Raw genomic sequence first — 13666 nt, forward strand, 5'->3', positions numbered from 1 at the left:
AAGCAAGAACAGGGGCCACTAGCATCACTTACTGTCTTTGGTGACCTAGGGGAGAAGGGCGATGCAGGGAGGCCAGGTCCGAAGTGGAGCAGTGAGTGGGATGGAGCAGCCTGGGTCCGTGTCCCGGCCGAGGCAGGAGGCCAGGGCTCTTGCACCGGGTAAAGCAAAGCAGCCAGGAAGGCCACGGAGCTCTCTGGTTGCAGGACGAGAGGGACATGTTCAAAGTCATCATCTCAGAGCCTTCTCTAAGAAGTTGCTGCTGTCGGGAGCAAGAGGGAAGCAGGTTGGCAGGTACGAGCCAGCACTGCCAGGACCAGGGGATGAGACTGAGGGACACGGCGCTCCTGGTGTGACAAGTGACATCTAGCTGAGGAGAAGCAGGGGGCCAGGACACAGGTGGGCACCCAGCACGTGAGGAAGGGCCAGAGCTGTCCCAGCACACGCAGCTGTGGGCACAGCGGCTGCCCCAGGGTCCCTCCAGCCCAGCAGCCGGTGCTGCAGAGCCAGCCCCGGTCCCGGAGCAGCCGGGCTCCAGCCTGCAGCGCTGCACTCGCCTCCCTGAGCAGCCGCTCCGGGCAGGTTGAGCGGTTCCAGTTCAAGTTTTCACTGAGAAGTCAGAGGCAGAGCAGCTGTCAGCCCCAGGCCAGCACCCCTWGCCCTGCATGTGGCTGAGCCGCTTCACTCACGCCAGCCCAGGACTCACAGAGATGAGCCCAGGACAACATGAAGGCTCCAGYGCCCAGCCTAGTCTCCAGGAGCCTCTGCAGCAACAGGCCAGGTCTAAACTTGCCTGTTTCAGCTTGCTGACGTGGCTCTGGACCTCCCCAGCTGCACCCCAGCACCCTGCRTGCACCCCTGAGCCCTGCTGCCAGCCTGGGTGGTGGGACTGCAGCCCTGCTGTGGGGCAGGGGACAGCCCTGGGCTCGAGGAGGGGGACGGAGCCCAGGGAGCAGTGTTCTCTGCCTCCCCCTGCACACCCAGGCCCTCCCCTCTCAGCAGGGACCCTGCTCCTTCACATTTGCTCAGGGGCAAAAGCTGCAGCAACTGCCGTTTAATCCCGAGGGGCAGGATRGTGGTGAGGARGAACAAACAGGACAGCTCCGTCACCTCCTGCTTAGAGCAGACACTTTTAGATGCTCCTTGGGCAAACATGCTCTTGCCTCCACAGCTGTGCTGAGCCAGCCTCAGCCTCCCTTCCTGCAAGCAGCCAGGCTGCATTATCCTCCTCCCCATCCCTCAACAGCAGCCACGATCCCAGCCAGCCTCCTTCCTCTGMCATGATCTAGTGGGATACAATTCAGTGAGTTTAAGCTGTTATAGACCTTCAGCTAGGGGTTTGCTTTGAGCCCGTGCTCCTGAGCAGCGAAACAAGGACCAGCAGGCAGAGCAGGGCCGTCCCCCGCCCCGCAGGGTGGGAATATGGCACGGAACATTGGAACACGCCTTGCAGGAGGCCCTGCGTACAACCCTCGGCTCGGCCGGAGCGTCGCACTCCCCCGTGAGTCAGGATGCAGGGTACTTCATGGAACACGTCTAGAAGCTCCAATCTTTGCAGGAAGACAGTGCCTCTCCCAGCTATGGATGTGCAATTAAAAGAGTAACTAGAACAGTCTCAGACCGAGCACAGTCTGAGCAAGATTCATTCCTTCCAAGTGTGCAGATTAAAAGTGCAAATATGCATTGGATGTTTCTTTTCTAGTGAGGAAGCTCTGGTGCATTTAGCTGCCAACAACTTGAAGACCAGACCAAGAGAAAGCTTCCAGAGAGTTCAGCTTCACTTTGCTACATGGTACCTTAAAGTCACAGTTCTCTTACTGCCTGCAGCCACAGGTTCAGTCCCGCTTACGGCCACAGCAGCTAGTGGAATGTTTGTGTCGATGAGTTAAATGCTTCAGGGAAGAGGGGRAAAAAAAWWARRAAAAAAAMCAGATTACAATCCTATACATGAATGCCACTTTGGGGAGCCAAGGGCCCTCGGAGGCGCTTCAGTTCTGCGGCGCAGGGCCCGGGCTGTGGTGGTGGTGGAGCTGGGAGCCGCCTGCAGCCGGGAGCAGCGGGGCACTGTCTGCAGCAGTTGTGCTGGGATGGGCGCCCGCCACGGGGTTGTCATTCCCGGCCAGGGACCCGTAGCAGCCTGAGCTCTGCGGGGTGGCCAAGCTGGGCAGAGAGAGAAAAAGCACACAGGGACTCTTAGACGGACAGGTTTAGTTTGGAAGGCATGCAGCTCTGCAGCAGCCAAAGCTGGGTATTTAAAAATCYGCTTCCATAGATGTTTTTATGACATCCAGATATCGTGTTCTCAAGGAACCTGGCTTTAAAGACAGCCATAAGGTGCATCGGGCCTTGCAAAACTGGTCAGGAATGGCCAGAGCCTTCAGCTCCTCACTACAGCCCCAGGGCTGGAGGAGCTGAGCTTCCCCAAGCACCAAGTGGAAGATAGAGCTCCCATATTACCCTTGTACTTCAGCTGAGGACACAGCCCATTCTCCCCCACCCCAGTGTTTCCATAGRGCTTTATCCCAGATGACTTCCAGGGGACACATCCTGGTGGGACTTCACCTCACCGCTTCGCTTCAGCCATGGAGAGATTCCTCTGGAGGTCATTGAGAGCCCTTCTCCCCTCACCAGCTAAGCGAGGGCCCCAGATCAACCCTGCCAGACAAGACCTCATGTCTGCAGCCACTACTTGTGAGCACCCAGCACGGTGCTCACATCTCAGAGCTGGTCACTTTTACTTAATAAAAAATAGCCCTGCGTGAGCTAGGCAGCTAAACCRAGCTCAGACAGAAGGTTCCTTGCCCAAGCTCACTTTTAGGCCAAGATTTTTCCTGAAAACAGAAGCCAAGCCCTGTTGCTTGCCCATARGAGAGCAGAGCAGCAGCTGTGTTTCCCCATGCCCAACACAGCACTTACCTGCCTTCCCTGGCCCCAAGCCGTGACAAGTCATCATCGCTGTCGTAGCGCCGGGGATTGTCAAAGAAGTAGGCTCTGGAGCTGTAGCTGTGGCTATTGACCATTCCTGCGGGAGTCTATTCAAGAGAAAGAAGCCGGGTCAGTAGAAAGACACTTCTAGTTGTCTTCTAAAGGTTTACCCCCATACCCCAGACCTTTGGGTTCCTTCGTGCACAGGGATATCCAAGCTACAGCAGCTTGCTGAGGCCTACCAAGTTCTGGCTCAGTCTCTGAGCCCGGAAGAAGAGCACCACGAAAGTCGTTGGCACCAGCTCCCAGAGGAAGAGGACCACTCCAAACACCACGTACTCCTCACTGCTCACCTCCACACGCACCTGCGGACACAGGTTAGACATCTCTGGACACCTCCGCCCAGCAAGGCTCCAGAACCTGAATGCTGAGAACTAGGAAYGCAGAGAAATCCTTAGAGGCAGGAATCCAAGCCTGCACTGCCCCTTTTCCGGCTCCAGTTTCCAGAGGAASAGCAGTTCCTCAGTGTGCTGCAAGCTCCCTCTCTCCCCACCCCAAGGGCTCTCCCTTGCACGTGCCGTTCAGGGTTGCTTTTCTGCTCTAGGTGACTTGTTTCTGCTCTCCCCCAGAGAAAGAGCTGCCAGGCTTCAAAGCCTAAGAGCACAGCAGAGAATCCCCTCCTGAAAGAGCAGCTAGACTGAAGAAGACTCAGGTTTGCTTCAACAGAGAGAAGGTTTTGAAGGCAGAAATTCATCTTACCTGGGACCACAGAGAAGCCAGAACCCCCCTAGCCTCCCGTCCCCCTACACACACTCTCAGGAGAGTAGGGTAACTCCCTTTCACTTCATTACTAGCTCCGAACTGGAGGCCACACAGACACTCACCTTGTCTGAAAGGTTGTCCCAGCCATAGTTAAAAGGCCCCGGAACATTGTCCGGAGAGATGGCCACCGCTACCAGGTTATAGCAAGCCCTTGAGGAGTACAGAAGAGCAACTACAGATCCCACAAGAATGGCCTGGCATACAGATGTTCCCTGGAACAGAAGGAAAAACAGATCTTTTAATGCAGAGCTTCCTACAGAACATCCCATCCTCCAAATGGATGAGAAGCTCTGTAGACAAGATTGACCCAGAACATTTTTATGGTGTTGCTAAACTGTTCAGAGCTAATTGAGAGCTTCCATATGCAGTGGGCTCATTGCAGGAGCAGAACTTTCGCAGAGGGAGTAACGTGGTCATCTCTGCTATAGAGTCCTGTGCTTGGCCAGGRCACAGCAACAACAAGGTGACTGTCTTAGAAGGGTGTTGACAGCTCTTTGACGAGGGAGGGTGACCCAGTGCTGCAGTGGGACAAGGCTGGCTTTGCTGTGGTGACTAGGTGTTGAGGGACTTCTGCCAGAAGACCTTTCCTCACCACATCCTAGAAAGAGGGGATTTCAGAGGGACAGGGCCCATGAGCTACCCCTGTATCTGCAGAACTAGCCCCAGGAGTGGCAGCTTCATAGAGACACTTTATRTTATTTCTTTGCTATTAATATATTTTATTATATGTATTATATTTACACAGAATATACCATGAAGCTGTTTTAGCTATTGGTAGGCACTAAGTCATTGCATGGTGAAAACCATGAGGAGGCAAGCAAAGTAAAGCAAAAAAGCAGTGATTTCACTTCCTATTTAAAGAGTGAATCTTCCCAGAAACCTCACCTCATTCTACACCCAGACTAYGGGTAGGCTAGTGCCATTTTCCTGGTTTGGAAAACTAGCTCAAGGCACAGGCTTGGAAGAACTTGCTCGAGAACACCCAGTGCCTGTGACGGCAACACCCCAGAGCCCGGAGCACAAGCAGCACAGGGGCCAAGACCTCGCTATCCAGGGCAGCGGAATCAGAGGCACAAGGGCTGGAGAAGCAACAGGCTGCAGCAGGACCCCAGCACAGGCTCCGGCAGCAGCCCAGCAGCAGAGCCTGCCTCTCAACCGGCTCTGCAGCCTTCCCACTTGCAGGGTGAAGGTGGTCATGTCACCRAGCCCCCTCCAGAATTGCTGTTTTGAGACCCAGCAGGCTCCCAGGAGGAGCTCAGCAGACAGGGCTGCCTCTGCAGACATTTGGGTGACACTTCTGCTCATCCCCACCCTACTTTTGGGGTTGCTTTCAGGCAAGGGATGCCCCCAAGGCAGGGAAGGGAGGCATGAGCCAAATGCAAGACCTTTACCAGACAGTCAGGCTGAGCACTACTCAGGGGAAGAATCCTCTCCAGCACRTGTTGGACACGAGCAAGGCCCTACAGGCAGCTCCGGGCCCACAGCTAGAGGAAGCCACCGCGTCAGTAAATCACTGCTGRGTGAACCCGACAGGTTTGTGTCCAGAGCCAGCTACAGCTGAGGATCTGTCCCACGCAAACAGMGATGTGAACAGCTTGTGTCGCTTCTGCTGCGAGCTGTGGTGTCTCTGGACAGTTGTCACCAGGGCACGTCGGGCAGCCAGCCCTGCTGCTCACAGCCCACACCCCCAGATTCTTGGCAGCTGCAGAGCCCTCTGCTTCCTCAGAGGGCCAGACTTCTCCTACAGAAACCCTCAGCTCCAGCCCCACCAGGAGYGCTCTGGCTGCCCCTCTGCTCCCACTCAGCAGAGTACCGGCCCCAGCAGCCCCCTTTAAGGCAAGGGACAGTAAAGGGCAGCCACTTTGAGKGGTCCTGTAGATCAGGGACTTGGATCCAAAACCCCAAGTCCACAATCCACAGGGCAGYGCCCTCTCTTCTACAAGAAGAGCACCAACTGAAGGAAGGAGTTGCCAGCTTCCTTCAAGTTGGTCCTGCCAGTTTCAAGAGCAAGAACAGCTCTGCTCCCACCAGCTCAGGGTGGCTGTGCCTGAGCACACAGATCCAGGTGGGAATGCAGCAAGAGCTGCACTGCTCCAGTACCATTTAGGTGGCATTTACTCACCTTAGACTCGAGGTAGACGTTTGCTGAAGACATTTTCCCCAGTTTGCACATGCAGCAAGCCAATGAGATGGCACAGAGGATGAAAAGGCTGTCATTGACCAGGGCACGGGCGAGGACTGTCCATCTCAGCTGGTTCTCTGGGACTTCACCGTGGATTAGCATTGCACAAGTTAAGTTCACAACTAGGAACAGGAGGCTGGTAAATACAGAGCCCAGATACAACAGGACCCTGGAGAGAAAAGGCATGCGAGAAAAAAYGGACTTCACATCAGTTTATGTGGACAACCCCAGTTGTTCTCCACCACCCTCCTGTCTCACCAGGCAGGATGACCTCCCAGCACATCCAGAGCTCAATGTGCTCTGAAGATCAGGCATCCTGGCGAGTTTCAGTGGTTGTGCTGGCAGCCCAAGCCTGCTGTGTATTTCTATTTAAGCTGCTCTCATTTAGCATGAGCTGTGTTAAGTAGTCATGAGTTACAGGACTCATCTTCTGACAGTCAGGTTCTTATCTTGCAGATTTTAAGTGCTGCTCCAGCTCTGCATTAGCTTCAGTCAATAAGCTATGAGTCATCAGACCACTGCAACTTCTCTATTGCAAGCCACTGGAGCTTACATTTTCCATTARGAGCTTTTCTGGAAATTGCTGGGGAACATCTGGTCCACAAACACAAATCCCACCTCAAACCTATTGCTCAAACCTCATCCAGAGGATTTTTGTTGGAGGTGGGATAACTCAGAAGGACCTTGAGAGTACATCTACTTCAGCATCAGTACTGGATTGCTCATGACATGTACAGAGACCTGGATAAGCCTCCTCTCTATCCTTGACCTGCTTCCCGAGTTCCCAAGCCTGCTCCAAGGCAGCGCACGGATCCTTTACCAGAGCACAGCTAGGAGAGAAGCTCTATCCAGCCTTTGGGGTCTGCAACTCCCATTCTTAGCACTAAGGCATTGATTCCCCTTAAAGGGCCTTTGAAGAAGGTTGGAAGGGTGTCACTTACTTGTACTTGTTGAATTCAGCTGCACATTTCACTTTGAATATGACCTAGGGGAAAAAGTTGCATGGCATTATTAGTGATTAGTGATCTCCAGTTCTCCTGGAAGCCTGGGAAAGATCTGAGCAACAGGGGTGACAACATCTAGCTGGGGAATTTGAAGGCCTATAGACTGTCTATAAACACCAAACGTTGCATTTTACCCACTTGTGAGAATAATTGGCACTTTTCCTGAAAGGGACAAGTTGGAATATGAGTGTCCAAGAAGGAACATCTGTGATATCCCACATAGGACAGGGTTTTAACAATACCACACCTAAGGACTTCAAGAGAGACAAACCTAGCAGTCAGTCACTAAGAATATTCAAAATGACATTAACTTCGCCAAATGTTYTTTGTGCTGCATATTTTAAGACCTCAGTCAAGTTGAATTTCCATTTGGAAGAGGCTGCTTCAGTTGCTTCACTAAAGTATAGCAAAGAACCAGTTAAAACAGCCCCAGTTTTGGATTTGGGGCCTGCAGCTCCACTATGAGTTTACTACGGTCTGAGGATACCACCAAGCATTGGGGCTTCTTGGTTCTTCAACCCTTTCGATGCCTATAGACCAAATATACCCAACTCAAAGTGCATGGCAGTAAGACTTTATATTAGAAAGTCTAGCTAGGTGGGAAGAGTGGGGCTATTCCCAAGAAAGGGGCCCGGATCCTATGAAGAGGGACAGCAGCTGAGGTGCACACAGGGCAGATGCCAGCAGCAGGGTGGGCAGCAGGCTCAGAGCTACCTGGGGGTCACCTCTGTCACCCATTGACTCAGCACAGCCACAGCAGAAACCTGTGTCCTGTGGAACATGTGCTCCCCACTACAGGCCCCATCAGGAAAGGCCACAGAGGGTCACATTTCATCTTGGACCAAACCTGTGTCCCCACTGCAGAGCCTCTGAAGGAACTTAAGATGTAGGGACAGCCACATCCAGCAGACTCACTTGTGGGGTAAGCACAAAGCCGCTATATTTAAGTGCAAACGTCTRGTTTCTCCGCTCTAAAAGTCAACCTCAGACTGTACCTCATCATCATCCTCCTCTACAAGAGGCTCTTGGTCAGCTCAGTCCCCGCTCTGACAGGGCTGATGAAGGCAGAGCCAAGAGTTCCTGAGGTAGCAACAGTTCTCCAAGGCTTCAGAAATAAGGCTCTGGCCAGCAGGACATCCAGACACACTTCAAAATTTGAAAAACTGTCTGATCCAATATAAAAAATTCCATCACTTGGAGGCCCTCATGCCAGATGGACCTCAGCAGCTCTGTTCCTGCAGCCAGTTCTCACCGCCTGGGTCTTTCTCCTCAGCTTGAGGGAAGAAGTGAAAGAAAACAAGAGCAGAGAGCAAGAACCTAGGCAGAGGGAGACCTAGGAAGCACTTTCACAGGCCCTTTAACCTGTTGTCCTATCCAAAAGCAGGACAGGACAAATAGTTCAGAATTAAATGAAGCTTGGGCATAGGAAGGACGGTCTGGTCACACTTTGTGGTGCTATTTGTCCTCTCCCCCACACATCTGCCCATGGGCTACAGTGGATTTGGGAGTGTCCAAGCAGCCACCAAGGACAGGCAGCTGGGCAGCCTCCTGGTTCAGCAGCCACTTGCCCAACACGTCGAGCTGCTTGCAGTGCGGCAGACTCCCAGAAGGACAATCCAGTCGGGACACCCGCCCCGCCAAGCGCGGCGCCAGCTGGAAGTGCTGCTATGTTGCATTGCAACCAGTAGCCCCGGGTAAGGACGGGCCCTCAGCTGAGCAAAGCAAGGACGGCACCAGCAGAAGGCCCCGGCAGCTGCTGCAGAAGCCCTAGGCAGGATGAACTGCCAAAACCGCCCCTTACGAACCCAAAATCTGGSTACTACAGGACACAAAGCTCTCCGAGTGCGGCAGTGATCCAAAGCAGTTCAAGCTGTTGCTTGGAGCAGAGGGACACTGTGGCACCCGCTGTGGTCTTTTAGCCCCCAGATACCTTGCTCTGGAACACGAGGAGAAAAGGCTCTCTGCTTAGTTTCATCTCGGTTACAGGCACGTGACTCGCTGCAGGCCTTTGCTGTCCCCCTTCAGAAGCTGGGTCAGTAGGTGACACAGGCAGCGCTCATCAGGCCAAGCTCCGAGGTGCAGGAAGGAGATGCCAAAAAGCCCTCCAGGTTTTACTGCTTTTGGAGCCCAAGGACAGCCCATGCAGAGGGCTCTGCTCCCAMGAGGCCAATGTGGAGAGCCTGGAATAGCTCTGTCCTTTAGAGAAACAGGAAACCTGGACCCCTGCTCCAAGCAGGGCACCAAGTAAGCCTGCAAAAGCAAGAGGTTCCCTTGCTGGGGCTGGGTGGCCAGTCCAGGTGATGRGCAGCTGCTTGCTGAGCAAGAAGATGGGTCTCGCTAGTCCAGAGCGACAGGACTGACCATTTTCACCCCAGCAAACCTTTCCTGGCAGCTAAGCAGCGCTCAAAGGCTGCCTTCCTGAAGATACAGGTTCTCTGAGCACTGAAGACCAGCAGCAGACTTGGAAAGAAGGCTAGACTGGAACAGTTGTGGAGCTGAAGGCTCCCTGTGATGCTGGAGGCTTCTGTTTTGTGGAGAAAAGCAGCAGACATTTTACAGAAGCAAGTTCTTTGTTCACATCAGTGACCCCAGGAAGCGAACTCGCTAGRGACAGATGTTCTAGAGCATCAGCTGAGAACCACTCCTGCTTAGAAGGTGAGCTGTGAGGGCTCAGAGCAGCAAGGGATGACAAGTTACCATCACCTGTATCCCAGAGATGGGCCTAAGGATCACRTTTGGTACCTGGACAAGTCAGGCTCCTAGTCCTTGCAGGAAAGAGCTCCAGGTAACAATTGAGCTTCATTTTGGTACAACCATTCATAGCCAAAGCCTGGAAGATCCCGGAGAACCTGGACTCCCCAGAGACCCTCCAAGCACAGTTCCCATCTTTCCAGGTAACTAACATCCCTTGGTCGCTGTCCTCCTGGTGGGACAGGAGTCCTTTGCTCCAAAAGAAGAGAAAAAGAGAGGAAGTGGAGCTCAGCGCTGCAGACAAGAGCAGACAGCCGCATTTTGCCTGCAGTCTCACGTGAGATGACCACAACACTCACTTGCAAGAGCATCACCGTGGATCCCTGCTCTCACCACAGTCACCCAGCACAAGGCACTGGGGTGCAGCACAGGTGGCTTCAGGGCTACCTCAGCCACCGCTGTTTCATTTCCCCCACTACCACTTAGAGAAGAAGTCAGGAACCGTCTGTGAGGTCTCATCAACCCCACTAATGCTGGGATCAYCCTGTGGCACCGCACACACGGGGTGACACTGGCAGGTACCCCGGGTCCCCAGAACAGCTTGTCGCTGCTCCGGCCATCTGCTCAGCCRGGAAGCGCAGGGCACAGGAGTCGCTGCAGAGCAGCCTGTGGTGGCCCTGGAGACCAGGGTGCTACCAGGACATGGCCAGTGGAGCTGGATCCCAGCTGGAGGAGCGCAGGGATCGATGGAGGGGGCAGGAAGGCTGCAGCCTGGGAGCGGGATAGGGTTCCCAGGCTGGATGCTGTTTCCAGGCATGTCTGCTCCGGTGCAATTAGAGCAGCAACGGATGAAAGAGGCTGATGTCATCTAATCAGATGGAGCACTCAAACCCAGACGGGTCAGGGGTTGCGGCCGCGCCGCTCCGCCGGGGCCCGCRCCCATTGCGGCACGCGGCCGCTCGCCCCGATGCAGCACAGGGGTACAGAGGCACCCAACAGGGTCAGGAGGAAGGCTGCCACGAGCGGAGTCATTCCCGGCAGTGACCTGGAAAAGCRGGAGCTGGGAGACTAAGAGCAGGGAGGAAGCAATGCTCCCTGCGGAAGGGATCACACCTCCTGCTCTTGCAGGAGGGAAGCCGCGACAGGAGCTGCCATCCTCATCCCATCGGCATCCCACATGKGTCTGGTTAGGCCTCCATGACCCCCAGGAATCTCCTGGGTCAACAGGGGAAATAAGCAGGACGGCCTCTCCCCGCAGAGACGGAGTGATGAGCAGCTACACACCACTGAGTTTCATTCCCAGGACAGCAGGCACCACAGTGCTAATTCTCCACGGGTATTTGTTGTTTTCTGAAGCTCTTCACCCCTACTCGGTACCATTTCATCCTCAGCTTGTCCACAAGCTCCACAGAATGAGTAAGATTAGCTCAAACAGCAGCTTAGGCCACTTCCTTCCATCAGGCAGATATCATTTCTTCCCAGCATCTCCAGAGACAYACCACGCAAAGCCAACCAGGCAGCTTTTGAGCACACAAACCTACACTTGCACCTGAGGAAACCCAAGACCATGGTGCTGCCTCCAGCACAGCACAAGCTTAGGAGCCTTCTAAAGGTTGCAGGCCTAGGTGCAATCAATGGACCATCCACGGCAGGTTTCTGAAGTCACACCAGCGAATGCACCAGTCTGCTCTAGGTCCTGGAGCACTGAAGTTAGACTGAGAAGCGATGCAGGCCCACAGCAGTGGCAGTTCTTGTTGAATTTCGCCCTAAGCCCACTTACAGCCCAGGAGAGGCTGTACAGGGGAAGCGCTGAGCRGAGCTAAGCCTGACTTATCAGTTAGCAATGCACGGCACATGTGTGAAGGGGAGGCTGGTGTTATCAGCCGGCTCTCCAAGCCGTTGGGAGGCTAACAGCACTGCTCAGCACCGTTTCCTTCGCCGAAATGGAAGCCAGGAAACAGCAAGGGTTTCAGTCCACCTCTCCACACTCCTCCTCCTCACCTAGCGGCTCCAGCTCTCCAAGCAGCACCACAAGATCAGCTATGGATGAGCCCAGGTTTCTCACCAGGAGGGTCTGGGCCTCCCTTTTCCCTGGGATGGCCACACATGAGGCCCTTCCTTGCACCCACTAGGCAAAGCCGTTTCCATAAGGCACTTCCATCCCTTCCATCCAGGCAACCGAGGCAGAATTTTCCTTGGCTCGAGACCTCCAAGGAAAAAAGGGATATGCCCAGCCAGAKAGTTTACTGCAAAACAGATACCACGGGAGGAAGGGGAGCCTGAAAACCCACCGGAGTTCACATCTTCAAAGGAGCCTTCCTGCAAAGAGGCTCAGAGGAGCACAAAAATCCAGCCACTTCACTGCACCAGGGCTCGGCTCCCTGTCTTTCCAGGGCCACAAACACCCACCAGCAGCACTCGGCAGGTCAGCCCTCGGCAGATTACGCACGCTATGCAGCATTTGTTATTTTGCTGCCACTTGATAGGCAGCGTATCTAACCCCGAGAGCCCCGGAGCGGGCAGCCTAGCCCAGCRCCCAGGTGTTCCGTGTCGGAGGGAGAAGCAGCAGCACAGCCCAGGGGCCGCACAGCTCCAACTTGCACATTATCATGCGAATGTGGATGTCCTAGGGAAAATGAAGTCATAATTCCCACCCGTGACACATCGGAGCGACGGAGCGATTCCGCTGTGCGCTAGCGATTCCTTTGTGAGGCCGGCGAACAGCTGAGGGCTGCAGAGCAAAGAATCCCAACAACAACAAAGCTGGAAGGAAAAGTGCTGCCTATTTATGAAACGAGCCCCGAAACGGGGAGGCAGGCGAGCTCAGGAGAAACTGGAGCAGAAACAAAATATTCACGGGAGGAAGGGGAGGAGACAGCGAGGGCTTTAATAGATTAAAAAAGTGAAATGACTGGAGAAAGGRGAATAAAATAAATGACAAAATGAGCGATAAGGGCACCCAGAGAAGGGGGAATATGGCTCAACAACAAGGGGTGGTCTCGCTCTGTCCCACAGCGGTGGTTGTGTGGGGCAGGGGCCAGCCCGGCCGCAGCGGGCAGGGGGTCGGGGGGCTCTGGGGGTGCCCGAGGAGGGGGTGCAGCGCTCGGCGCCCCGCTCGGCGCCGGGGAAGGAGGGAGCGCAGCAACAATAGCAGAAGAGGCTCCGGCTGGTGACGTAATGGTTGGCAGCGCTCCAGGCCGGAGCGGCCCCCGCGGCCGCCACTTTGTGCGCCCCTTCGGAAAAACCGTGGATCAACTTGGGAGAAATAACAAGGAGCAGAGCGGCTGCTGCACGAGGGCTCCTCGGGGGGCCGAGGAGGGGCAGCCCCGGCTGGGGCAAGCGGCCCGTCCTGCCCCCRGGCATCCCCACATCCCCAAGGCGGTGTGGGGCGGGATAGGGGGCCAACCTCTCCATAAGCAGCTCCGCGAGCCTGGGCACCTCTCGGTACCCGCACACCGGGCAGCCCCCCGAGCCGATCCGCCCCGCGCTCACCTCGGCGAAGTAGAGGTTGAGGAGGCAGAGGCTGGAGAAGAGCAGGCAGCCGGGCAGGCAGTAGAGCAGCCAGTGCGCGAAGGGCTGCTGGAGGCGCAGGGCCTGCAGCGAGTTCTGCAGGTAGAAGGAGAAGAGCGTGGTGCGCAGGGCCGCCCAGAGCAGGCAGAGGAAGAGGCAGAGCGTGCGGTAGCTCAGCCGCCGCTCGCGGTAGTAGAGCAGCAGCCAGAGCTGCAGGTAGGCGAAGAGGAAGAGCGCGGCGTAGAGCGCCGTGTGGAGCACCGTGAGCCCCAGCTCCACGGCGTAGGGCACGGCGGCCCCCGCCGCCGCGGCGCTCATGGGGCAGCGGGAACCAACGGGCGCCAACGGGCGCCGGCCCCTCGCGCTCAGCCCCGGCTGGACACCCCCATGCAACAAAGCGCGGCGGGGTGGGGGGGGGACGCCCGCCCTCCTGGCTGCGCCGCGCGCGCGCTCGCCGCCAAACAACTCTCTGCCGGGGACAATCAGCTGAGGCCGATTATTTGAGGCGCTCGCCCCGCGCAGCGCGCGCTCCCCA

General features: G+C 55.6%; 1 protein-coding gene across 1 annotated transcript; it reads right to left on the reverse strand.

Moving 5' to 3' along the window:
• Nucleotides 1–1921: 1921 nt before the first annotated feature.
• On the reverse strand, nucleotides 1922–13466 carry GPR137C (G protein-coupled receptor 137C). The gene is made up of 7 exons (XM_026051536.1): nucleotides 13114–13466; nucleotides 6868–6911; nucleotides 5867–6095; nucleotides 3807–3956; nucleotides 3165–3287; nucleotides 2914–3029; nucleotides 1922–2157 (listed from the first exon to the last, which is right to left on the reverse strand). The coding sequence occupies exons 1-7, from the start codon at nucleotides 13447–13449 to the stop codon at nucleotides 1986–1988; spliced, it is 1170 nt and encodes a 389-aa protein (XP_025907321.1). The 5' UTR covers nucleotides 13450–13466; the 3' UTR covers nucleotides 1922–1985.
• Nucleotides 13467–13666: the final 200 nt, after the last annotated feature.

This window comes from Nothoprocta perdicaria, unplaced genomic scaffold (genome assembly GCF_003342845.1).
Source record: "Nothoprocta perdicaria isolate Ctin4 unplaced genomic scaffold, notPer1 scaffold_76, whole genome shotgun sequence".
NCBI classification, from domain to species: Eukaryota; Metazoa; Chordata; class Aves; order Tinamiformes; family Tinamidae; genus Nothoprocta; species Nothoprocta perdicaria.

Bases quoted from the DNA above. Each gene is read 5' to 3' on its own strand.
- GPR137C (XM_026051536.1), bottom strand. From the start codon at position 13,449: ATGAGCGCCGCGGCGGCGGGGGCCGCCGTGCCCTACGCCGTGGAGCTG. The intron at 6,912-13,113 runs GTGAGCGCGGGG...TTTTTCCCCTAG, and splicing joins TCAACCTCTACTTCGCCGAG to GTCATATTCAAAGTGAAATG. The intron at 3,288-3,806 runs GTGAGTGTCTGT...CTGTGTCCGCAG, and splicing joins GGGACAACCTTTCAGACAAG to GTGCGTGTGGAGGTGAGCAG.